The 17763-nt window shown below is 39.2% G+C and overlaps 1 protein-coding gene and 1 long non-coding RNA gene across 5 annotated transcripts in view; one reads left to right on the top strand and one right to left on the bottom strand.

Annotated features, from left to right (window-relative positions):
* The window catches only part of LOC125804712 (uncharacterized), a 162574-nt gene that overhangs the window by 40216 nt on the left and 104595 nt on the right, over positions 1 to 17763 (top strand). The gene's annotated exons all lie outside the window — the stretch shown is intronic.
* Positions 8961 to 17763, bottom strand: part of hipk3a (homeodomain interacting protein kinase 3a) — a 42726-nt gene continuing 33923 nt past the window's right edge. Inside the window, exons 4-16 of one of the 4 annotated variants that reach the window (XM_007228324.4) lie at positions 16418 to 16537; positions 16103 to 16189; positions 15631 to 15815; positions 15281 to 15446; positions 14828 to 14969; positions 14602 to 14723; positions 14061 to 14170; positions 13179 to 13340; positions 12726 to 13061; positions 12431 to 12577; positions 11543 to 11826; positions 10097 to 10227; positions 8961 to 9546 (exon numbers count right to left, since the gene is read on the bottom strand). In XM_007228324.4, the coding sequence (XP_007228386.3) occupies positions 9103 to 9546; positions 10097 to 10227; positions 11543 to 11826; positions 12431 to 12577; positions 12726 to 13061; positions 13179 to 13340; positions 14061 to 14170; positions 14602 to 14723; positions 14828 to 14969; positions 15281 to 15446; positions 15631 to 15815; positions 16103 to 16189; positions 16418 to 16537 (2436 nt within the window). In that variant the 3' untranslated portion in view covers positions 8961 to 9102. Of the gene's footprint in view, positions 9547 to 10096; positions 10228 to 11542; positions 11827 to 12430; positions 12578 to 12725; positions 13062 to 13178; positions 13341 to 14060; positions 14174 to 14601; positions 14724 to 14827; positions 14970 to 15280; positions 15447 to 15630; positions 15816 to 16102; positions 16190 to 16417; positions 16538 to 17763 lie in introns of all 4 variants that reach the window. The other 3 variants (XM_007228323.4, XM_015601588.3, XM_007228325.4) reach the window with 3 other exon arrangements.

Raw genomic sequence — 17763 nt, forward strand, 5'->3', positions numbered from 1 at the left:
TATATTTTCTGATCTGAATTTATAAAAGAAATACGTTTTTGAGTACATTTAATTTTAAGAATATCATATTTTGCTGGAATTATAGTACGGTTGAGAATAAAGGATTAAATCCAATACTTGATTATTTAATAAAACTAATAGTTCATTGTTCTTTGAAGGGTGTACTTTTATTTGCATTATTATTATTGTTTGTTTACATACACAAGTGAACCTTATGCAATAGGTTGTAGGCGCACATGCAATTATAAATGCATCAACAACAAAGCCTTAATACACACATAATGAAAAATGAAATGTTAAAAAAGGTTTACTGCTCTATAAAACGATATTAATGCATTAATATGATATTTTATTTTGTACCATTACAACAGTGGCTTTAGATTGTCTTAGAATTACAGTTATATTTTTTATTGCAATTAAATGTAATTAAATGGCATAATATTCTTCTGGTTTCATCGATGACATTCTTTTGACATTTCTGAGGCCAAAATGAATACCACAGCCAAAACTGGTTCCAATCAGGCCTCACATGGGCATTATATGTGTGCTGGAAATATGTCTTTGAATGTAAACACACAATACACATATTACACACACACACACACACACACACACACACACACACCACTCATACAGAGGCTACACAAACCAATGCCCTCTTATTTACTCCAATAGTTTTTTTTTAGCTTCTGTCTCTCATTATTATTCATTATAATGCAGGACAGTACTCAGCTCCACTGGCAGCTCGTGAAGAAGCAAGTGGGCTTAAACCGCGTTTAAGAGGGATAATAGAAGGCTTAAGACACATTCATCCAGTACAGAAAGGCCTAAAATAATCAGGGCAATTACATAACCAGACCAGCACAGACGTGTGTCATAAGGAGAGCGCTTTCAGAGTCCTCCACACGAGGGCGCCGTTTCACCGTTTTTCAAGAGGCCGTGTAATTAAGAGACCACAAGGGGAAAGAATGCCTGGAAAAAGCATTATAATTCATTAAACAGTATATCCTATTATGGGCACTTATTATATTATATTTCCTCCCCCTAAGGTCAGCTTATGGATGTTATATAATACAGTTGTGCATCTTTTTACCCCTAAACTATAATACAATTCATAACTCAACTTCACATTATCATTTTTCAACCCCTTATAATAAAACAGCTTTTAACCAATTTTATAGTAGCCATAAAAAGCTAATTTTTGCCTAAGTTGATGATCCTTCTGTTGAGCTTAGGATATTTATTTTATTTTTTTATATTAAAAACACACACAAACACACATGCACTACCCTGGTTGGTGAATGGATCATTTGAAAGTAGCACTGACTTTAGACTTGATAATAAAACACAGTGGATCAACACCAGCAGATGACAGACATGTCTCTCCAAACCATCACTGATCATCAGTACATTTTACATTTCATTTAGAAAATTTCAAGGGAGCAGAGTCTGGAGGAAGAGTGGAGACACACAGTTCAAGCTGCTCGAGGTCTAGTGTGAAGTTTCCACCAATCAGTGATGGTTTGGAGAGACATGTCATCTGCTGGTGTTGATCCACTGTGTTTTCTCATTAAATCTTACAGCACTTCATGCTGTCCTCTGCTGACAACTTTTACGGACATGCAGATTTCATTTTCCAGCAGGACTTTGCACACTTCCCACACTGCCAAAAGTACCAATTGGTCTTACACAATATTTAAATTTTTTGAGACACTGATATTCTGTTTTACATTGGCTGTAAGCCATAATCAACAATAAAAGAAATAACAGCTTAAATTAGATCACTCTGTGTGAAATACATCTATATAATATGAGTTACACATTTTGAACTGAATTACTCAAAAAATGTTATTCTATTTTCTTTTTTTTAGATGCATTAGTATTTTTCTCAGCACCTCCAGGAACTCCTTTCTTCAAGACGCTGAGAAAAGTATTTCAGATGAATCTCCCTCATGAAGACACTGAGATTAAAATACCAAGAGTGTGCAGATCTGTCCTCAAAGATACATGTGCTGCTTAGAAGAATCTAAAGTGGAAAATATATTCTGATTTGTTTAAAACTTTTTGTTTGCAGAATAATTCTGCATTTTTTCCTTTCATAGACATATAAACACATAGACACCCCATAGCATAGCAGCTGGTGCCAGGAGGCAGGCTGAGGAATCTATGTATGTATATATAAGTCTATGACGTTATCAATGAAAATATGGCGGCGCACAGAGCTGAATCTAGCGTTACGGGATGTAAACAGTAATTTTTACTAAGGTTCTTCTTACTTTTTAAGTCATTAATGCCTCATTTTAAATGTCAGGGCTCTTCGGATTCTAGCAAGGAGGTTTGGAGGTACCTTGAGCTGGATAATGGTGGAAAAAATCATTTATCAGGGCAAATTATGCCCCAAGTCACTCAGTCTGAAGGGTGTTTGGACAAACTGTGGGGGAACGGAGGTGTGCTATTCATCAAAGGTAAGTACTTTTTTATCATGTTTTACTAAACCAAAAGTCCATTTTACACTGTAGTACTATTTGCCCTGTTGTTAAAAAAATGTCATAAGCAAAGCATCAGACAAATATTATTTTTACACTTTTTGCCAAAACCAAAAGGCTCTTTTTACCTGTGGATTTGGGGGGTAAACTGCTGAACTTAAGACTGAGCTAGCTAATAGAAATGATTTCCCACAGTTTGTGAAATACACATCTACTACCAACCATTAGAGGAGTCACATGATTAAATCAGTTTACAAATAGACCATTGTTCTGTCTGCCATTTGAGCCAGTATATTTATTTTGGTATGTTTAGAGACAATTAATAGTGAGCACATCAGAGCCCCCAGTTTAAAAGGCTTATAACTGGAGTTCAAAAGCTTGATGTTGTTCTGTGTTGAAAAAATTACATTAAAAAATTCAGAATAAAAATTATATAACATTTATAATTTATGATTTTGCTTAAATGCTCCATATGAACCATTTTTCATTTTGGACTTACTTGGGAGTGCCCTCTAGTGTTTACCAAATCTGGAACACATTTTTAAAAGCATAATATGCTCTCAAAAAATTATCTGGTATTGTTATAAAGTTACCTTTATCTTTCTTATCTTTGCTGACAGTTAATAGGTTGTGTGAAATTCAACATTTTGATTAAGATACCATTACTCAAAGTGAGCTCGATAAGAGTTTAGCAGATCATTAAACAGTGTATAAATGTTGAATATATATGCAGAGTAACTGTTCAGAGGAAAACTATGCAATAACACCATTTACCTTTTTGTTTGGGCACCTATTCCGTAGCCATAGGGATGATGTTAAAATTTCAGTTTAGCATCCATTGCTCTCTATACAGATATAATGAGAAATGAAGCAGAAAGACACACAGCACATGCCTGCAGCAATATATATTTTAATTCAAAGTGAATTTCGACAATACACCATAATTTCTTTCATTTGACACTCACCAAATAGTCACCAGGAAAACCCGCTTTTTTGTGACAAAGTACATAAGGCTTGGTCACATATAAATCACTGAGAACTAGAGAGAAATAACGACCGAAAACTGTAAGAGACATTACACCTTAAGAAAAAGAAAGAAAAAAAAGAAAGGAAAAACAAAACGTTTCCAAGTCCTCATATACTGAATATTGCACAGTGCAATGGCTACATGGCAAACTAATGTAGCATTAAAAATAAATCAGAAGCAAACGAAAATCGAAAGCCACAAAAATCTACACATATTAAAACAGTAACAGTTCATATTTCATAAATCAAGTCTATTTTAATCTGAAGTCTATTATCTGATAAATTGCAGTGAGATCTCTACTAAACTTCTAATAAAATATAATCTGCAGGTAAAGTTAATAGTTCTAAAGCAATCAAACCCAAACCAGAGGGGAGAAACTGTCATACAGTAGCACAAATGACAAAGACCCTGAATTTCTGTACACACAAATCTCTATAAGAAAACAATATATAAATCAGTCAAATCAAAGAAAAGACAAATAACACACAAATTAAAACAAGCCAGAACCAACTCAGACGAGATATATTGTTTGGTATAATAATTATAACACAATACAGTCCAATACATTTTATTTTGTTTTTTTTTTACAGATAGAATAATTTGATTGGTTAAATTCCTCTATGGTCGCCAACAATATGTATTTGTATCTGCTGGATTTCAGGTTATCTCCAGTTGGGTTTGGTTGATCTGGTCAAAAGACAAACTTTCAAAAGATTTAATCATCTGATGCAATGCATACAACTGTACAATATATCCATGTACTTCGTTTTGTACTTGTCTCTAGTGCTACATGCTTAATAATAGTTTTTATCTACAAGTAAAAAAGTGAAATGAGGGATTTTCGGCACCAGAACCACTTTTTTTGCCTTGTTTTAGTTTCTTTGTATTTTTGGACCAAATCTGCAACTGCATGACGTTTTTTAAAGCGATTAACATTAGTGCCCCGTGTGAAGAGAGAGAGAGAAAGAGAGAGAGGGCGCAGTTCATTTCGGTGCCTTTAAAAGTGACGGGACTTGGTGATCAACTGTACGCTGATGTTTACAATCACAGTGTATGCATGTAAAGCTTCCCAAATGAGACAGAAAGAGGACCATGGTTAGAATAATGGTAATGATCCCTGATAGCATTTCATTATTGGAGTTCTGTAGTTTTTAGATTACCTATTTAAAAGAAAAACACACACGTGCACACACACACACACACACGTAAACAACCAAAAGCAATTTAAATATGTTTTTTTTTCTCACTTTCATTTAGAGATTTCAAACAAAAGAGGAGAAAAGAGAAATCTCATGTGAATGTGACTTAATTTGGGGAGGGAGGGACTGCATTGCATGTTTGGCTCATTACTGCCATTAAGTGACACTGCAACACTACCAAAGACCAATAACAAAAACAAACCCCCACACCAAACACAGACACACAAATCTATTGGAAGCCAGTGCATAATAGATTTCACAACACTAAGGAGAGGTCCAGAGAATCAAATACATACAAACTTATTGTCGCTCTCACACAAAAACAAAATCTTGTATCTCCAAAATGATAACTTCATAGGAGAAGGAAACAATCTTAACTTGTTAAAAACATTAATTTAAATGAAGTTTAAATTATTTTTTAAAGAAACTGCTAAACTTACATTGTGGCAAAAATTATAAATCCAAAATGAAAATACAAGATTTTTTCCATGATAGCAACAGATTTACACCATACGCATACAGTACTGTACGGATGTTTTAGGTACCTGTGTGAATTAGAACTGATAAAGCTGCTTATCTGGGCAGCAAGTGTTTATTAACTCTACAAAACACTATTAATAAAATAAACACCAATAATATTAATACAACATTTGTGTATTTTTATCACTGTGTTCATTAAAAAAAAATTAATCAGTAAATCATTGTTTAATGATGGTGAATCAGGCGAGTTTGTAAAGGAATTGAACACATCCACATACTGGAAGTCTGGAACCAAGCTTTGTTCTTTAATCTAGCTCACAAGATCTTAAATACTTTCTTCAAAATGAGAAATTCGTGTTGCTTGTAACTGTATTCATGTTTACCTGTATCTGTTCTAATGTGATCTGGAGTTTTTACAGTAAAATCTCTCTTACTGCCGAGATAAACAACATAATTCGGTGCCTAAAACCTCTGTACAGTACTGTGTGTTAGTCCTATGAGGGATAAAGTGGCAATACTTATAATAATAATAATAATAATAATAATAATAATAATTACAGCATCCACTGCATTTAATCCTGAAATAAGACTCAACATCTCTTATGCAACAAACCAATGTGTAGTTTGGGATAAAAAAGGGAGAAATAGATCACATAGGAAAACAGCGGGTGTGTGTGTGTGGTTTTTGTATGTGTGTGCGTGCGCGTGTGTGTGGTTTGTGTGCGTGTGTGTGTGTTTGTAGGACATAAAGGTTTGAAGCACATCTGAAAGGCACTAGTTAAGCACTGCTCTCATTACAGAGCAGGAAAACGTATGACGTGTGAATATTTTCACACTAATAAACATCAAAATGATCGAGGGCAATCAGAAGGTGGCCTTTTATCTTCTTTGCTGGCCATCCAACAGTCTTCATCATTTGGGAATTCACTCATGATGTCTCCAACAGTTACTTGTGTCTTATTATTTTTCCTCACGTCATTCCTCAAGTTTGCCGAATTAGTACACCCGACAAAGTGATCTATAAACATTGATTCTTTGTATAAGACAAGAAAATGTGGAAAAAAAAAACAAAACGAAACAATAAATGATTACGGATAATGTCTAAAGCACTGCAATTTATCAAAACAAGATGAAAAGCACAGGAGCTAGCCTGAAAAATACACCACGTACATCCTCAGCTCACCCAAACAACATCAACATGAAATGTTGATGACAAAAAGAAATAATAATAATAAAAAAAATAAAAAAAAACAATAATGTAGATTTTATCTAAACGGTACACTTATGTAATCGCAAGTCAATCTGTAACGGCCACAAGTTAGTTAAATCTATCCTGCAAGCTACGTCTTAACAAAACGCTAATATCGATACGCACTCCGATACACCAATATGCATTTAATATGCAATGATGAGCCCCAAGATTACGATAACAATACATTTCATTCACAAATACAAAGAGGGGGAAAGAAAAACTTATTAAAATAAAAAAAAAAATAAGAAAGAAAGAAAGTAAGAGAGAGAGAACACCCCAAAACACAACAAACCAAAACTTCCATAACTTCCATAAGCAATACAGTAGTTACAATGACACTTCAAACTGAAAAGCAAAATATACATAGGCATTAAAATGCTTGCTTTAGATGCCGGTCAGTAGAGTAAAACCAAAAGGGAAAAACAAAAATCAACGCACACCTCACGTCTATATTAACGTCATCAGACACGTACAAAAACAAGAAGGCTAAGAACAAAGTTAAATCACTTGAACCTCACAGCTATTATGAAGTGGCAATCAGTGAATAGCAGCTTATCTATGGTACATTCAAGAATAAATGAAACCAATCATTGCCAAAAAAGCTAAACATCAACCTCAACCTTTATATATAGTATATACTTTTTTCTGTGTTTGTTTAATACATCCCCAACTACAATATGCTCAAGGTCTATGAACAGTAGCTACTTCGCTTAAGAAATCAAAGACTGTCTTTGGTGTAGCAAAAGCAATTATATCTTTATAATGCTAGCAAAGAAATAAATGCACCTACAAACTTGATGCGGACACAAGAAAAAGCACACAGAAATCGAACATTATCATTTCTCCCTGACGGAATGTATCAAATTAAAACAGCCAGCATCGAAAAGCTCATTGATCAAACAATTTAATACAAAATGAAGGAGAATGAAAGGGATATGAATCTCGTCACATGCTTAGATGAAGGAGAGGGGGGTGGGAAAATAATTGCACACAAACCAACTCAACACGCACCTCGGAAAGCACTAAAAATACTCCAGCAATGACAGATCGATCAATAGATAGATATATAGATAGCTGGGACAATGAATACTGAAAGTTCTGAAGAAGCTAACGTGAAACCATAAAACCATGAAAAAAATGGATTTAAAGAGCTATCTGCAGATTAATGCCAATACCAAAACACACATCTAATTCTTTTAAAATAAAAACTCACTAATTAATAAGAATAGAGGAAATAAAGCAATAAAATACACCCAAAAACTTAGGATTGTATTGCAGTTGTTAAACAGTGTAAATACTGTTAGTATTAAGTGATTATCAAATTATGAAATTATTCTGAAACTTTTCTTCTGTACAGTTCATACGGGGAGAGCCTCTGCTACAGCAAAGAAAGCGTGCCTGCAATCCTGTAAAAGTTCAATTCTGCTACCTCCTTCTATAACAGACGCGAAACAGACACTAAACAAAGTCAACCATGCATCACTCTCTCTAAACCATCTGACAAACTAAAATTCATGAACCAGTGATGCATGAACATACCATATCAAACAATACCCTACTATACTATACTATATCATACCATAGACTGAGGACTCAGGGCTGTTTCAATTCATACAAAACAAAACAAACAGGAGGCAAAATTGTGAGAATATAGATGGATATCGAACTCCCGCTGTCTCATTGTCCATCACAGAAACCAGAAGTCTTCTTTACTGAGTTGAAGGAGGACAGGGAAGGAACAGAAGAGGAGGGAGGAACTGAGGTGAAGACTGGGATGTTTCAGGTTTTAAGTATCAGGTGTGATGTTGGGATGAGTCCAGGTTACAGCCTTTGATTAGTAGGAGTCCTCTGGAGTCCTGTGCACAATCCAGACAATCCGAGCCGGATGCTGTTTTTAATTTTTTTTGGGTTCAGATGACGAACACAAACAGACACGGCGCATTCTTATGCTAATCTTAATGCTAAGCCACTCTGCAACAAGGGCGAAATACAAAGAAAGACTGTGATGCAATCATTTTTGCACGACACAGACGACTACCGAAACTACCGAAAAATGTAATCCGTCAAAAAGGACAGCCCTAATCACAAAGAACAACTTTTGAGACTTCAAGTGCTGCAGTCCAGTTCAATTCATGCGAATGCAAGGGGAATCGCACCTTGCACAGACATGGATTTCTTTTTAAGGCACTTTTTATGTTGTGGAATCAGGTCAGGTTACGATGCGGCACTCTTAACACACCGGAGAGAGAAAGAGCGAAATCCTTCCCTTCCCTTGCTTTGCTTTTGTTTCCCCCCATGCAGAGACATGCAGAGCGAGCGTAGTAACCTTATTAAACATGTGACCACAGAGTTAACACTGGAGGAAAGAGGGGGGTGCGAGCCTACTACAAAAATACAGACGCGGAAAAAACACCAGTACACCACAAGGGGGAGCCGTGTGCACGCAAGAGTGTGGGCCCTACCACTGGATACTGGGATGGCTTCACCAGAAAGTCAGTCAAATATATCTAGCACACGTTAGAGAAGGCAATATAGAAAAAATAGCTATTTCTCACACACACACCCACCCACCCAAATGTGTGCGCGTTTGTGAGCGTGTGTGTGTATACATATACATATATCAGTGGCGGCTGCACATGCTCCTCGGGCTCCGGCAGCTCAGATGTACGGGTACTGGGGGAGTTTGGTGGGGCTGAGGGGGAACCCTGCGTAAGCGGGTGAGGCTACGTACGAATGCGGTTGGAACAGGGCCTTGAAGTGCGCGGGTGGGTGCAGGGTGGGCGACGGCAGTAGGCGTGGGTCGATGCCCACGCTGAGGCCCTGCGGCACCAGGCTGTAGGCGGGCTGCAGGACAGGACGTGGGGGCTGGGGGGGAGCCGGGCAGGGTGAGGGGAGCAGGTGGGCCACGGGTGGGCCGGAGGGTGGGTAGGACAGAAGGGCGGTTGGGTGCGGAGGGCCGGCAGAGTGTGTGGGGCTGCCATGGGGCTGCAGCGGTGGGAAGGGGTGGGCGTGAACTGTGGGGGGGATGAAGGCTTGCGGACGGCGCGGTGGCTGACTGTAGTTGCCGTTCCACTCCTTGTGACAGGAGGCGTAGTGCTGGACCTACGAGATGCACAGAGAGACAAGAGAGAAAACGTAGAAGATTAGAAAACAAAAACTTCAGTGAAAAAAGTTCAAAGACAAATTACATAATCAAGACAAAAGCATAAACAAACAGTGGATTTTAGTGCAAATTTCAATCAAATCCTGCCATCCTGTCTTTTTTAAGGATGCATCAGTTCTTTAAAAAGCTCTAGCAATGTTTTTTTCAAGGGACTGTAAGGGCCCTTCTATTTGCATCCGTTTTTGTCTCGTTAGTTTATGGTGGATTTTTTTTTAAAAACATTATTCTGTTGCTGCAACTATTCCAAAAAAATAAATATGTGCACTCAACATAGAATATAATTATATAAATATAATTGAGCAAAAAAACTGATCATGCATGGCACTGGCATCAGGCATGTTGAGATTCAAGAGTTTAATATTTGCAGTTCAATAAAAGGTAATACAATTGGAAATTGAGTGAAGACTTAATTTCTGTTAATTTCTTACTCTGCAGTGATGGAAAGAAAGAAAGAAAGAATGAAAGAATGAAAGAAAGAAGAGAACAAACCTGGCCAAAGCCCAGCGGCTGCTGCTGGAATGTGGAGTTGATCTTCTGCTGGCGGGGCAGAGTTGGGGTGGAGTGCAGGCTCAGCCGTCCTGGGCCGCAGCGCCCGCGAGACTGGCATGATGACTCTAAGACTAAATAGAAAGATAGAGAGATGGAGAAAAAAAATAAATAAATAAATAAAAATAATAACTAATCAATGGACAAACAATAAGCTTAATACTAACAGAAGAAACTGGAGAGGGGAAGGCACAACCGAAGTAAACTGGTAATAGACAACAAATCCTCTGACAGCTTTAAAGAAATTTCATTTTTGCATATTAAAATATTTCCTGACTCTTTCACAGTTCCTACACAGAGGAACTCGCACAGAGTCAGCAAATATTAATAAAAAAAAATGATCTTAACAGAATGATTCTGTACCAAATTTCACCTGACAACAATCAACAATCTTTATTTCAAGATTTTAAGATTTCAAGATTAAAAAAGGCCTGAAATATCATCAGACTGTACATACACTCTCCAGCCTAAACAGCCGACCACAAACTGTCCAGGTCACAAACCACAAGAGCACGTCAGAAGAGACAAACACATTGTTTGTCTGATAGCATGCATGACCCGAGTGTGAACAACAGGAGAAATCTGCTCTCTGAGAGAGGAGCGTGTTTCAGAAAGGGCAACCGGCACACACTGACTGGAACGGAGAGAGGGATAAGAACAGAGAGCTGGAGATACGAGGGAAGGAGATGAGCAGTGAGAAGCACAAACCCAAAGGCTTTTCACTCAATGCTGGGATGCAGCGCACACGACACAGGGGTCACAGTGCACGCAATACCCATAATCACCTGTGATAGCCTCTGTGGTAACTTCCTGCCTCTCCCCTATGACCTGCAAAGCAGACATTTGAGCTGTGACCACATGCACACTCTCAGACGCACTGCTGCAGCACCACACAGCAGAAAAGAGCATCTGGGTTGAAAGCTCATTGTAACCACATAGAAACTGGACTGAAGTGGAAACAACACAGTATTTCCATAACACTGTTTTAATACTATAATTTTTGTTTAAAATAAAATAAATATAGGGGCTAAGCTGGTATGATTATGTAAGTGGTATCTGGACCAGTGAATGCTTAATGGGACAGTACTTGAAGTGCTTATGGGGAGGGTATGTGGGTTGGCGAGTGTTAAATAGGGAGGGTACTAGACTGGTAGGCAGCATCTGCACTGTTAAGTGTTTAAAGACGTTTATCAGGTCTGGTAATTGTAAATTGAGATGGTCTTTGATCAAGTGATTGCTTATGGTGAAGTTACCTGGTCTAGTGAGCAGTTTTGGGGTGGTATCTAGATTGGTGGGTCACACGGTGTGGGTATGTGGGCTTGAGAGCATTTAAAAGGAATGTGTCTGCTGTTCTGAGAAGGTGCTGGTGAGCATCTACTGGAAAAGTACCTGTGCTGGTGTGGTGGTATTCTCCACTGGGTTGCTGGTGAATGTGTTGCTGATAGTTGTTATTGTTGATCACTCTCAGGGGAGGTACCACCATGGTCCTCACGGCAGGCTTGTTCAGCTCTGCTTGCGGTTCAGTTCTCTGTACTTGGGCCTCCTGGTTCTGGTTGTTGTTAATGAACAGTCTCTCCGGGAATGGGCTGTTGTTTGGCCCCAGAGATGTGTCCGATGCTGGGGAACCATCAATGGTGTCACAGCCGCTCTCATGACCGTCGTCCTCAGACATGCTGCAGACATAAAAGATATGGTTAGAACATATATTTTTTTTTAAGACAAAAGCACTATCTGGACAGGATTAGATTTTCAGGGGGACGTCTGTGAAAAATATTTCACACTTTTACGCGGTGATAAAACTCTTGCTTCCGCACTGAAATGGAAAAAACAGGAGGACCAGTGAGTTTGTAGGCTTTCTTGACCATTTCCACTCTCCACTTGTGTTTACGTGGATCTCAAAGGATCTCAAAGTTTCAAATCTCAAAGCCAAAGTGTAATTAAGGTGCGCGGCAGTGGACAGATTGCTATTTTATTAAAGGCAAAAGATGTGCTCGGAGATGTGCGTCCGGACAGGACTAAAATTACCGGAGGACCACAGAGTTCAGCGAAAAACAGTAGGTAATTCTGCTGTAATTTTCTCAGAGGACATCTAAGAAAAACACGTACGTAGTCAAACCAGACGAGAAAAAAATAAAATAAAAATCACAAAGGACCCCCCCATAAAAAATTAGCCCAGGACACCCTGAGAAACTAATCCCGTCCGGATAGGGCTAAAGTGATCATATTAATGCACTTAATGTCGTGTGTGACCTAAAGCAAGTGGTGTGTATGTGTTACCTGTTTGGTCTCTTGCAGGGTGATGGGCTGGACTGAGCTGATGCTGAAGAACTGGTGCTCAGGCTGCTGTCTGGGCTGCTGAGAGAACATACGCGCTCCATATTGAGAGATCCTTTACATGCCTCACACTCTGGACTGCCCTTGCACCTGCAGAGAGAGAGACACACACACACACACACATTATTATTTATAAACTAAATGGCTAAAAAAAAAAAAGTGTTTCTGTGCTAAAGTTTGTTGGGGTCAAATAAATCTACAACATCTACAACAATGACAATGTTTTTGTTGAACTCACGTGTGGGGTGAACATCTCTGTGTCACTTCCTCCTCTTCATCTGTGTCGCTGCTTATGCTAATGGCGCTGACTGCCGGGCTTGGAGATTCACCAATAACTATGGATTCCCGCTGCTGATTAGATACTGAAAGCTGCTCATCAGAACGCTTCCCTGCTTTACAGCAGCTCACGTCCTCCGTCTCCTCTATCCGCTCTGGTTCCTGTGCTGCCCGAGGCTCCACCTCCCTTCCCCGAGGACAATGCCCCGCCGCCACTGGGTTCCGCAGCCTGTCCCGGGTCTTTGGCGAGAGACACACTGAGTGCTGTGTGTCAGTATAATGTGAAACATTCACACTCCTGAAAAACAAAACATATTCAACCCTTATATTCAGAACAAGGCAACCAATAGCTCACTCTCATTCTCAGAATTAATGTTTGAAATGTAAGTTATGGCTGTGCTGGTGGACTGCTCACCTGTTATGACTGGGCTTGCTGATCTTACTGGGTGCAGTCTGGGGCCACACGACATGAGCGATGCCGATGTTTATGGACTGGTGCGCTGACACAGCCATTTGATTGGGCATGAGTGGTTGGGGGATCATGGAACCGTAATGACTGCTATGTGGGCGCACTTTTCTACAGACAAAAACAAAAACAAAGAAACACCATCAGCAGGTCACTAGAACTGAACAACAGGGATTTTGGATGTGCAAAACTAAGTCTTAAGTGTTAAAGTTCTGTCAGTTGTAGCATTAAACAGGGTTTCCTTCAGTTTGGCTAAATGCCACGTTAAATGTATACACTGAAAACAGCCTGTGTCCCGAACAGCACACTACCACACTACAGTCCATTAAAACTAGTTAACAACAATAAGAAGTGTTCAATAGTGAATAAAATATACAGTAGAGGTGGGATTTGCAACACCCTTATCTGTTGCTTCAATGACTTAAAACAATGATGTAAAACAGAGGTTACCTGTTACAGGTTACAATAAATAAAGAGCTAGGTTAACACAGTTAGTAATCCACGAATGCATCAACTTTCTTCGTGTACTTTACACTTCACACTGAGAGACATAACTGTAATGCTCAGGATTTGATCATAGTGGATTCATTCTAGCTATGAAAGACGTTACATCTTACAGTTTGATACAACAGTCTGATATCTGGCTGATCAAGCAGAAAAAGCAGCAGGGCAAGCACTACTGTACATTACCCCATCAACCACCATTAGTATGATCAAGAATCAAGAAAGTTGATGGATTCATGAATTACTGACTGGTACATTCAGTAACACAGAAACTGTAGAAATACTGTAAACCTCATGTACACTAAAGGCTAAGATGGAGCGTCTTACCCCCAGTCCCCTCTCCTCTGTGGGACAGTGTCTGAGGGAAGTGTAGTTGTGGGAGGGGCCACTTGCTGCCACGCTGGGACCAGGATCTGTGGAGTTCTGTTGGACCACGGCTGCTGTGAAGACACAGAACACAAAAACAGAAATCAGAAAAAGAATTGCTCACCGGGATTTGGGTCCGATCACATATTTTTTTTAAATCTGTTAGAAAAGATCTGGATCACTGATTTATATATATATAAAAAAGGTACGTTACTTTGTTACTCTAGCTGCATGCATGTAGTGAGAATGCTCTCGCTATCGCATTAAGGCTCTCAATCACTCTCTCACACATGCTTGCTCACACATGCACACACGTTTGCAATACTGCAATATTTGCAGCTACACTATGCCTTCTATTAAAGTGCTTAAACTCAGCAACCCACTCTTTACAAAAATCAATCATAATCTTACTTATAATTAATGGCTTGGACTGTCCAGCTTAGGACTGTGCTTCACCTTTATGTTTAGGAGAAACTGACTGTGGTTACAAAGGATGCAGTACCTGTGCTATGACTCCAGGTCGCAGGGGTAAGGGCTGGATGGCTGGGGCTTGGGTCACCAGTGATAGAGTGTTCTCCATCCGGACAGAATAGCCCGAGGGCTGGGTTGGGTTCGACCCAATTCCTGCACAGAATTTTATTTGCATAAGTATTTATCTTCAATACAAAAACACTGAATATACAGAATGTATATTATATATGTAGTTTTGTAGAAACAGAAAAGAGCACCATATTTGGGGGCAGCACCTTGAATAGTCTGGGGGCAAAGAATGAGTGCTTGTTGAAAAGAGTCTGTGCAGCCAAACTGACCACTTCCGGTCTGGAGGGGAATGCCAGGATGCACCACGGGTGGAGCAGGTGGGGGCAGAGCCTAAAGAGAGGCAGGGAAACAGAAGAGGTTAACACAGGTTAGGTTACAGCGTCAATAGGAGTTTCCAGGTAATAAAGCCAAAGGAACAGAGTGATACAGCCAAGGCTGGCAGTAATGGAGGCCAATATCAATCATGAAGATTTATGTCAATATTTACATAAGCAAGTCACACATTAACAGGAACTCACACACACTGTAAACCTCTGCAGAAGTAGATTATCAGTGCATGTAATAAGCCTGGACCAGAAGAGTCTGCATTAAGCAGAACTAAACCAAAGTTCAGTAAAGGTAACTGTAAATCTGTGTGCTACCTGTGAGTGCATGGAGTGCATTTTGTTGAAGGCAACAGTGATGTTGGGGGCACTGGATAGGGTTACTGGTTTCATGAGAGGGGGCGGAGCCTTGTTACGGTTGACTGTGTCGTACGTGCTGCCCCTGGAGTGACAGACATCCATGATGTGGAAACAAGACTGCACACTGTGGAAGAGAGAATGGACAAATTCTAAATTCAGCCTGCAGGAGAAACTGGATCTAGTAAAAAAAAAAAAAAAAAAAAAATTCTATTTCTGTCCACATATGGACCCTCAGGGTTTAAGGTTAAAAAATAAATAAAAATAAAAGTGGGTGGTAGGATCCAAATCTGAAAGCTATAAACACATACTGGTTGCTGTGGGGGAAGTCCAGTAAATGCTGCATAGTGACAAAAGGGTGGTTGAGGGCGTCCAAGGGGGCGATCCGCTGTTCAGCGTCGATTAGCAACATCATCTTCAGGAGATCCACAAACTCCCGCCTGTCTGCTTTCTCTGCCAGCTGGTCACAGCCTTCCATATTCAGCACCAGATTCACCTGAAGGACACACAGTGGACTAAATATCATATTTGTTCCCGACACCATCTCTACTTAGTCTGTTAATATACTAAAAACGAACCTATGTGGAAATCATCCTGCATGATTTGGAAACCATTTATTCTGGCACTCATGGTGTTGAAGCATTTGCGAAACTGATGTTTGATGACAGTAAAAAATAACGGATTTTCAAATATTGATTAATAGCATGTTTTATTTCTATGGTGCTGACGTGAGAAGGACTACACACGCTGAGGTCAATGGTTGCTGTTTCAGTAATATCTTACATGGCCAATGTCGTCCAGACAGCTGAAGATGTACTTCCTGGCCTCCTTCGATTTCATTCCAGTCTCCGTCTCATGCTCCTCTGTTGTCTGTAGAAACCCAATATGTAACAAGATGAGTTCAGAATCATTACAGCAGCCATAGAGCTACAATTAGCTACACTCTGGTGCTCTAACTGATGACCATTCTGGATTACTTCACTGTGAGAACAGTGCACTGACAAACCTTTAAGAGTCTGATTACAACTGAAAATGTGTGTGTGTGTGTGTGTGGGGGGGGGGGGGGGGGGATGTCTGAATCTAAGAAGAGAAACTTGCCTTCAGTCTCCAGGCTGCATACGGTGAGTCGGTCTCCTTGCGGAAGAAGCGAGACGTTTTCGTTCCCACATTCAGCAGCTGCTCTCCAGGCAGCCCTTGAGTTTGAGAAATGTAACGAATCTGGAAAAGAAAGCAGATTATATTCAGAGGCTGTGCTCAAGCAGGCTGTGATAAACTGATTACTAATCAATTAAAATGAATGTGCTGGAACATTTTGTGCGATCCGAATAATGCCACATTCACATTCTACCAAAGCAAGAAATCTGCTGAATATATATCAAAATTACATGTCCTTATATAATCTCACTCATTCAATTTTTATTTCAGACAAATTTTATTTCTCACACGGCTCTAAAATGCATCAATATAATTTATCTTTATTAACAGCTAAAACAAAAAATAAATAAGTAACTCAAATCTGATTTTTTTTTTTCATTGTGCAAGTGATTAGATTTTTTTTTCCAAGACTGTGTGGACATGTCATATCCAATCTTTCCAAATTTCAGATTTTAGTTACTTTATGTGTGATCTTTGATCAGACACACTACCACGCCGAACCTAAAATAACTAAAATAACATCATATCCAGATAGCATGTTAAGCATTATGAGAACACACATTTCACATTTTAACCAGTCACCAGTTTACTCATTAAAAGATATCTGTAGAGGCTAAGTTTCAGGAAGATATTCGCTCACATTACAGACAGATGAATGTCGCTTCACTGCCAAATCTGATCTGAGCAAAAGATCAGAACTGATTAAAGATAAACTGAAAATGCAGTAATAAATAACTGATAGCTAGGTAGTTATCCAGTCATATATAAACTCCCCTTACGAAATGATCAGTGCTAAACAAGAAACATACTTTGGTGTCAGCATAAAGTGTGAATTGAGCAAAGTACATTCCTAAACACTTACTGAACAACACACAAAATCAGCCACGGTGTAGTACAGTTCAGCGTTTCTATTGTATGTCTGCATTGCAACAGGAGGTGATGGAAAGCCTCATATCTCTATTACAACAGGAGGTGATCTCCAGTTGGCACTAATGGCTAGGGTTTGTGTGAGGCAAGAATGGTGTGAGCCAAAATATCTTTGAAGCCCTGAGAAAGGCATTTTGACATGACAAGTATATCTACGGCTTAATACTGAGCCTCACTAAACATAACTATAGATATTTTCTGTTGGTGATACAATGCTATGTATGTGGAGTGTGTTTGTTCAAAGCCCAGATGAATTTCCACACGTAGGCAGTTAAATATGGAATATGACAATATACGAGTCCAAGGTTACTGCTCTTCACTACATGTTCACTTCATTTTCACAAGAGAAAATAATCTTAAAT

Source organism: Astyanax mexicanus, chromosome 10 (assembly GCF_023375975.1).
Source record: "Astyanax mexicanus isolate ESR-SI-001 chromosome 10, AstMex3_surface, whole genome shotgun sequence".
In the NCBI taxonomy this organism is placed as follows: domain Eukaryota; kingdom Metazoa; phylum Chordata; class Actinopteri; order Characiformes; family Acestrorhamphidae; genus Astyanax; species Astyanax mexicanus.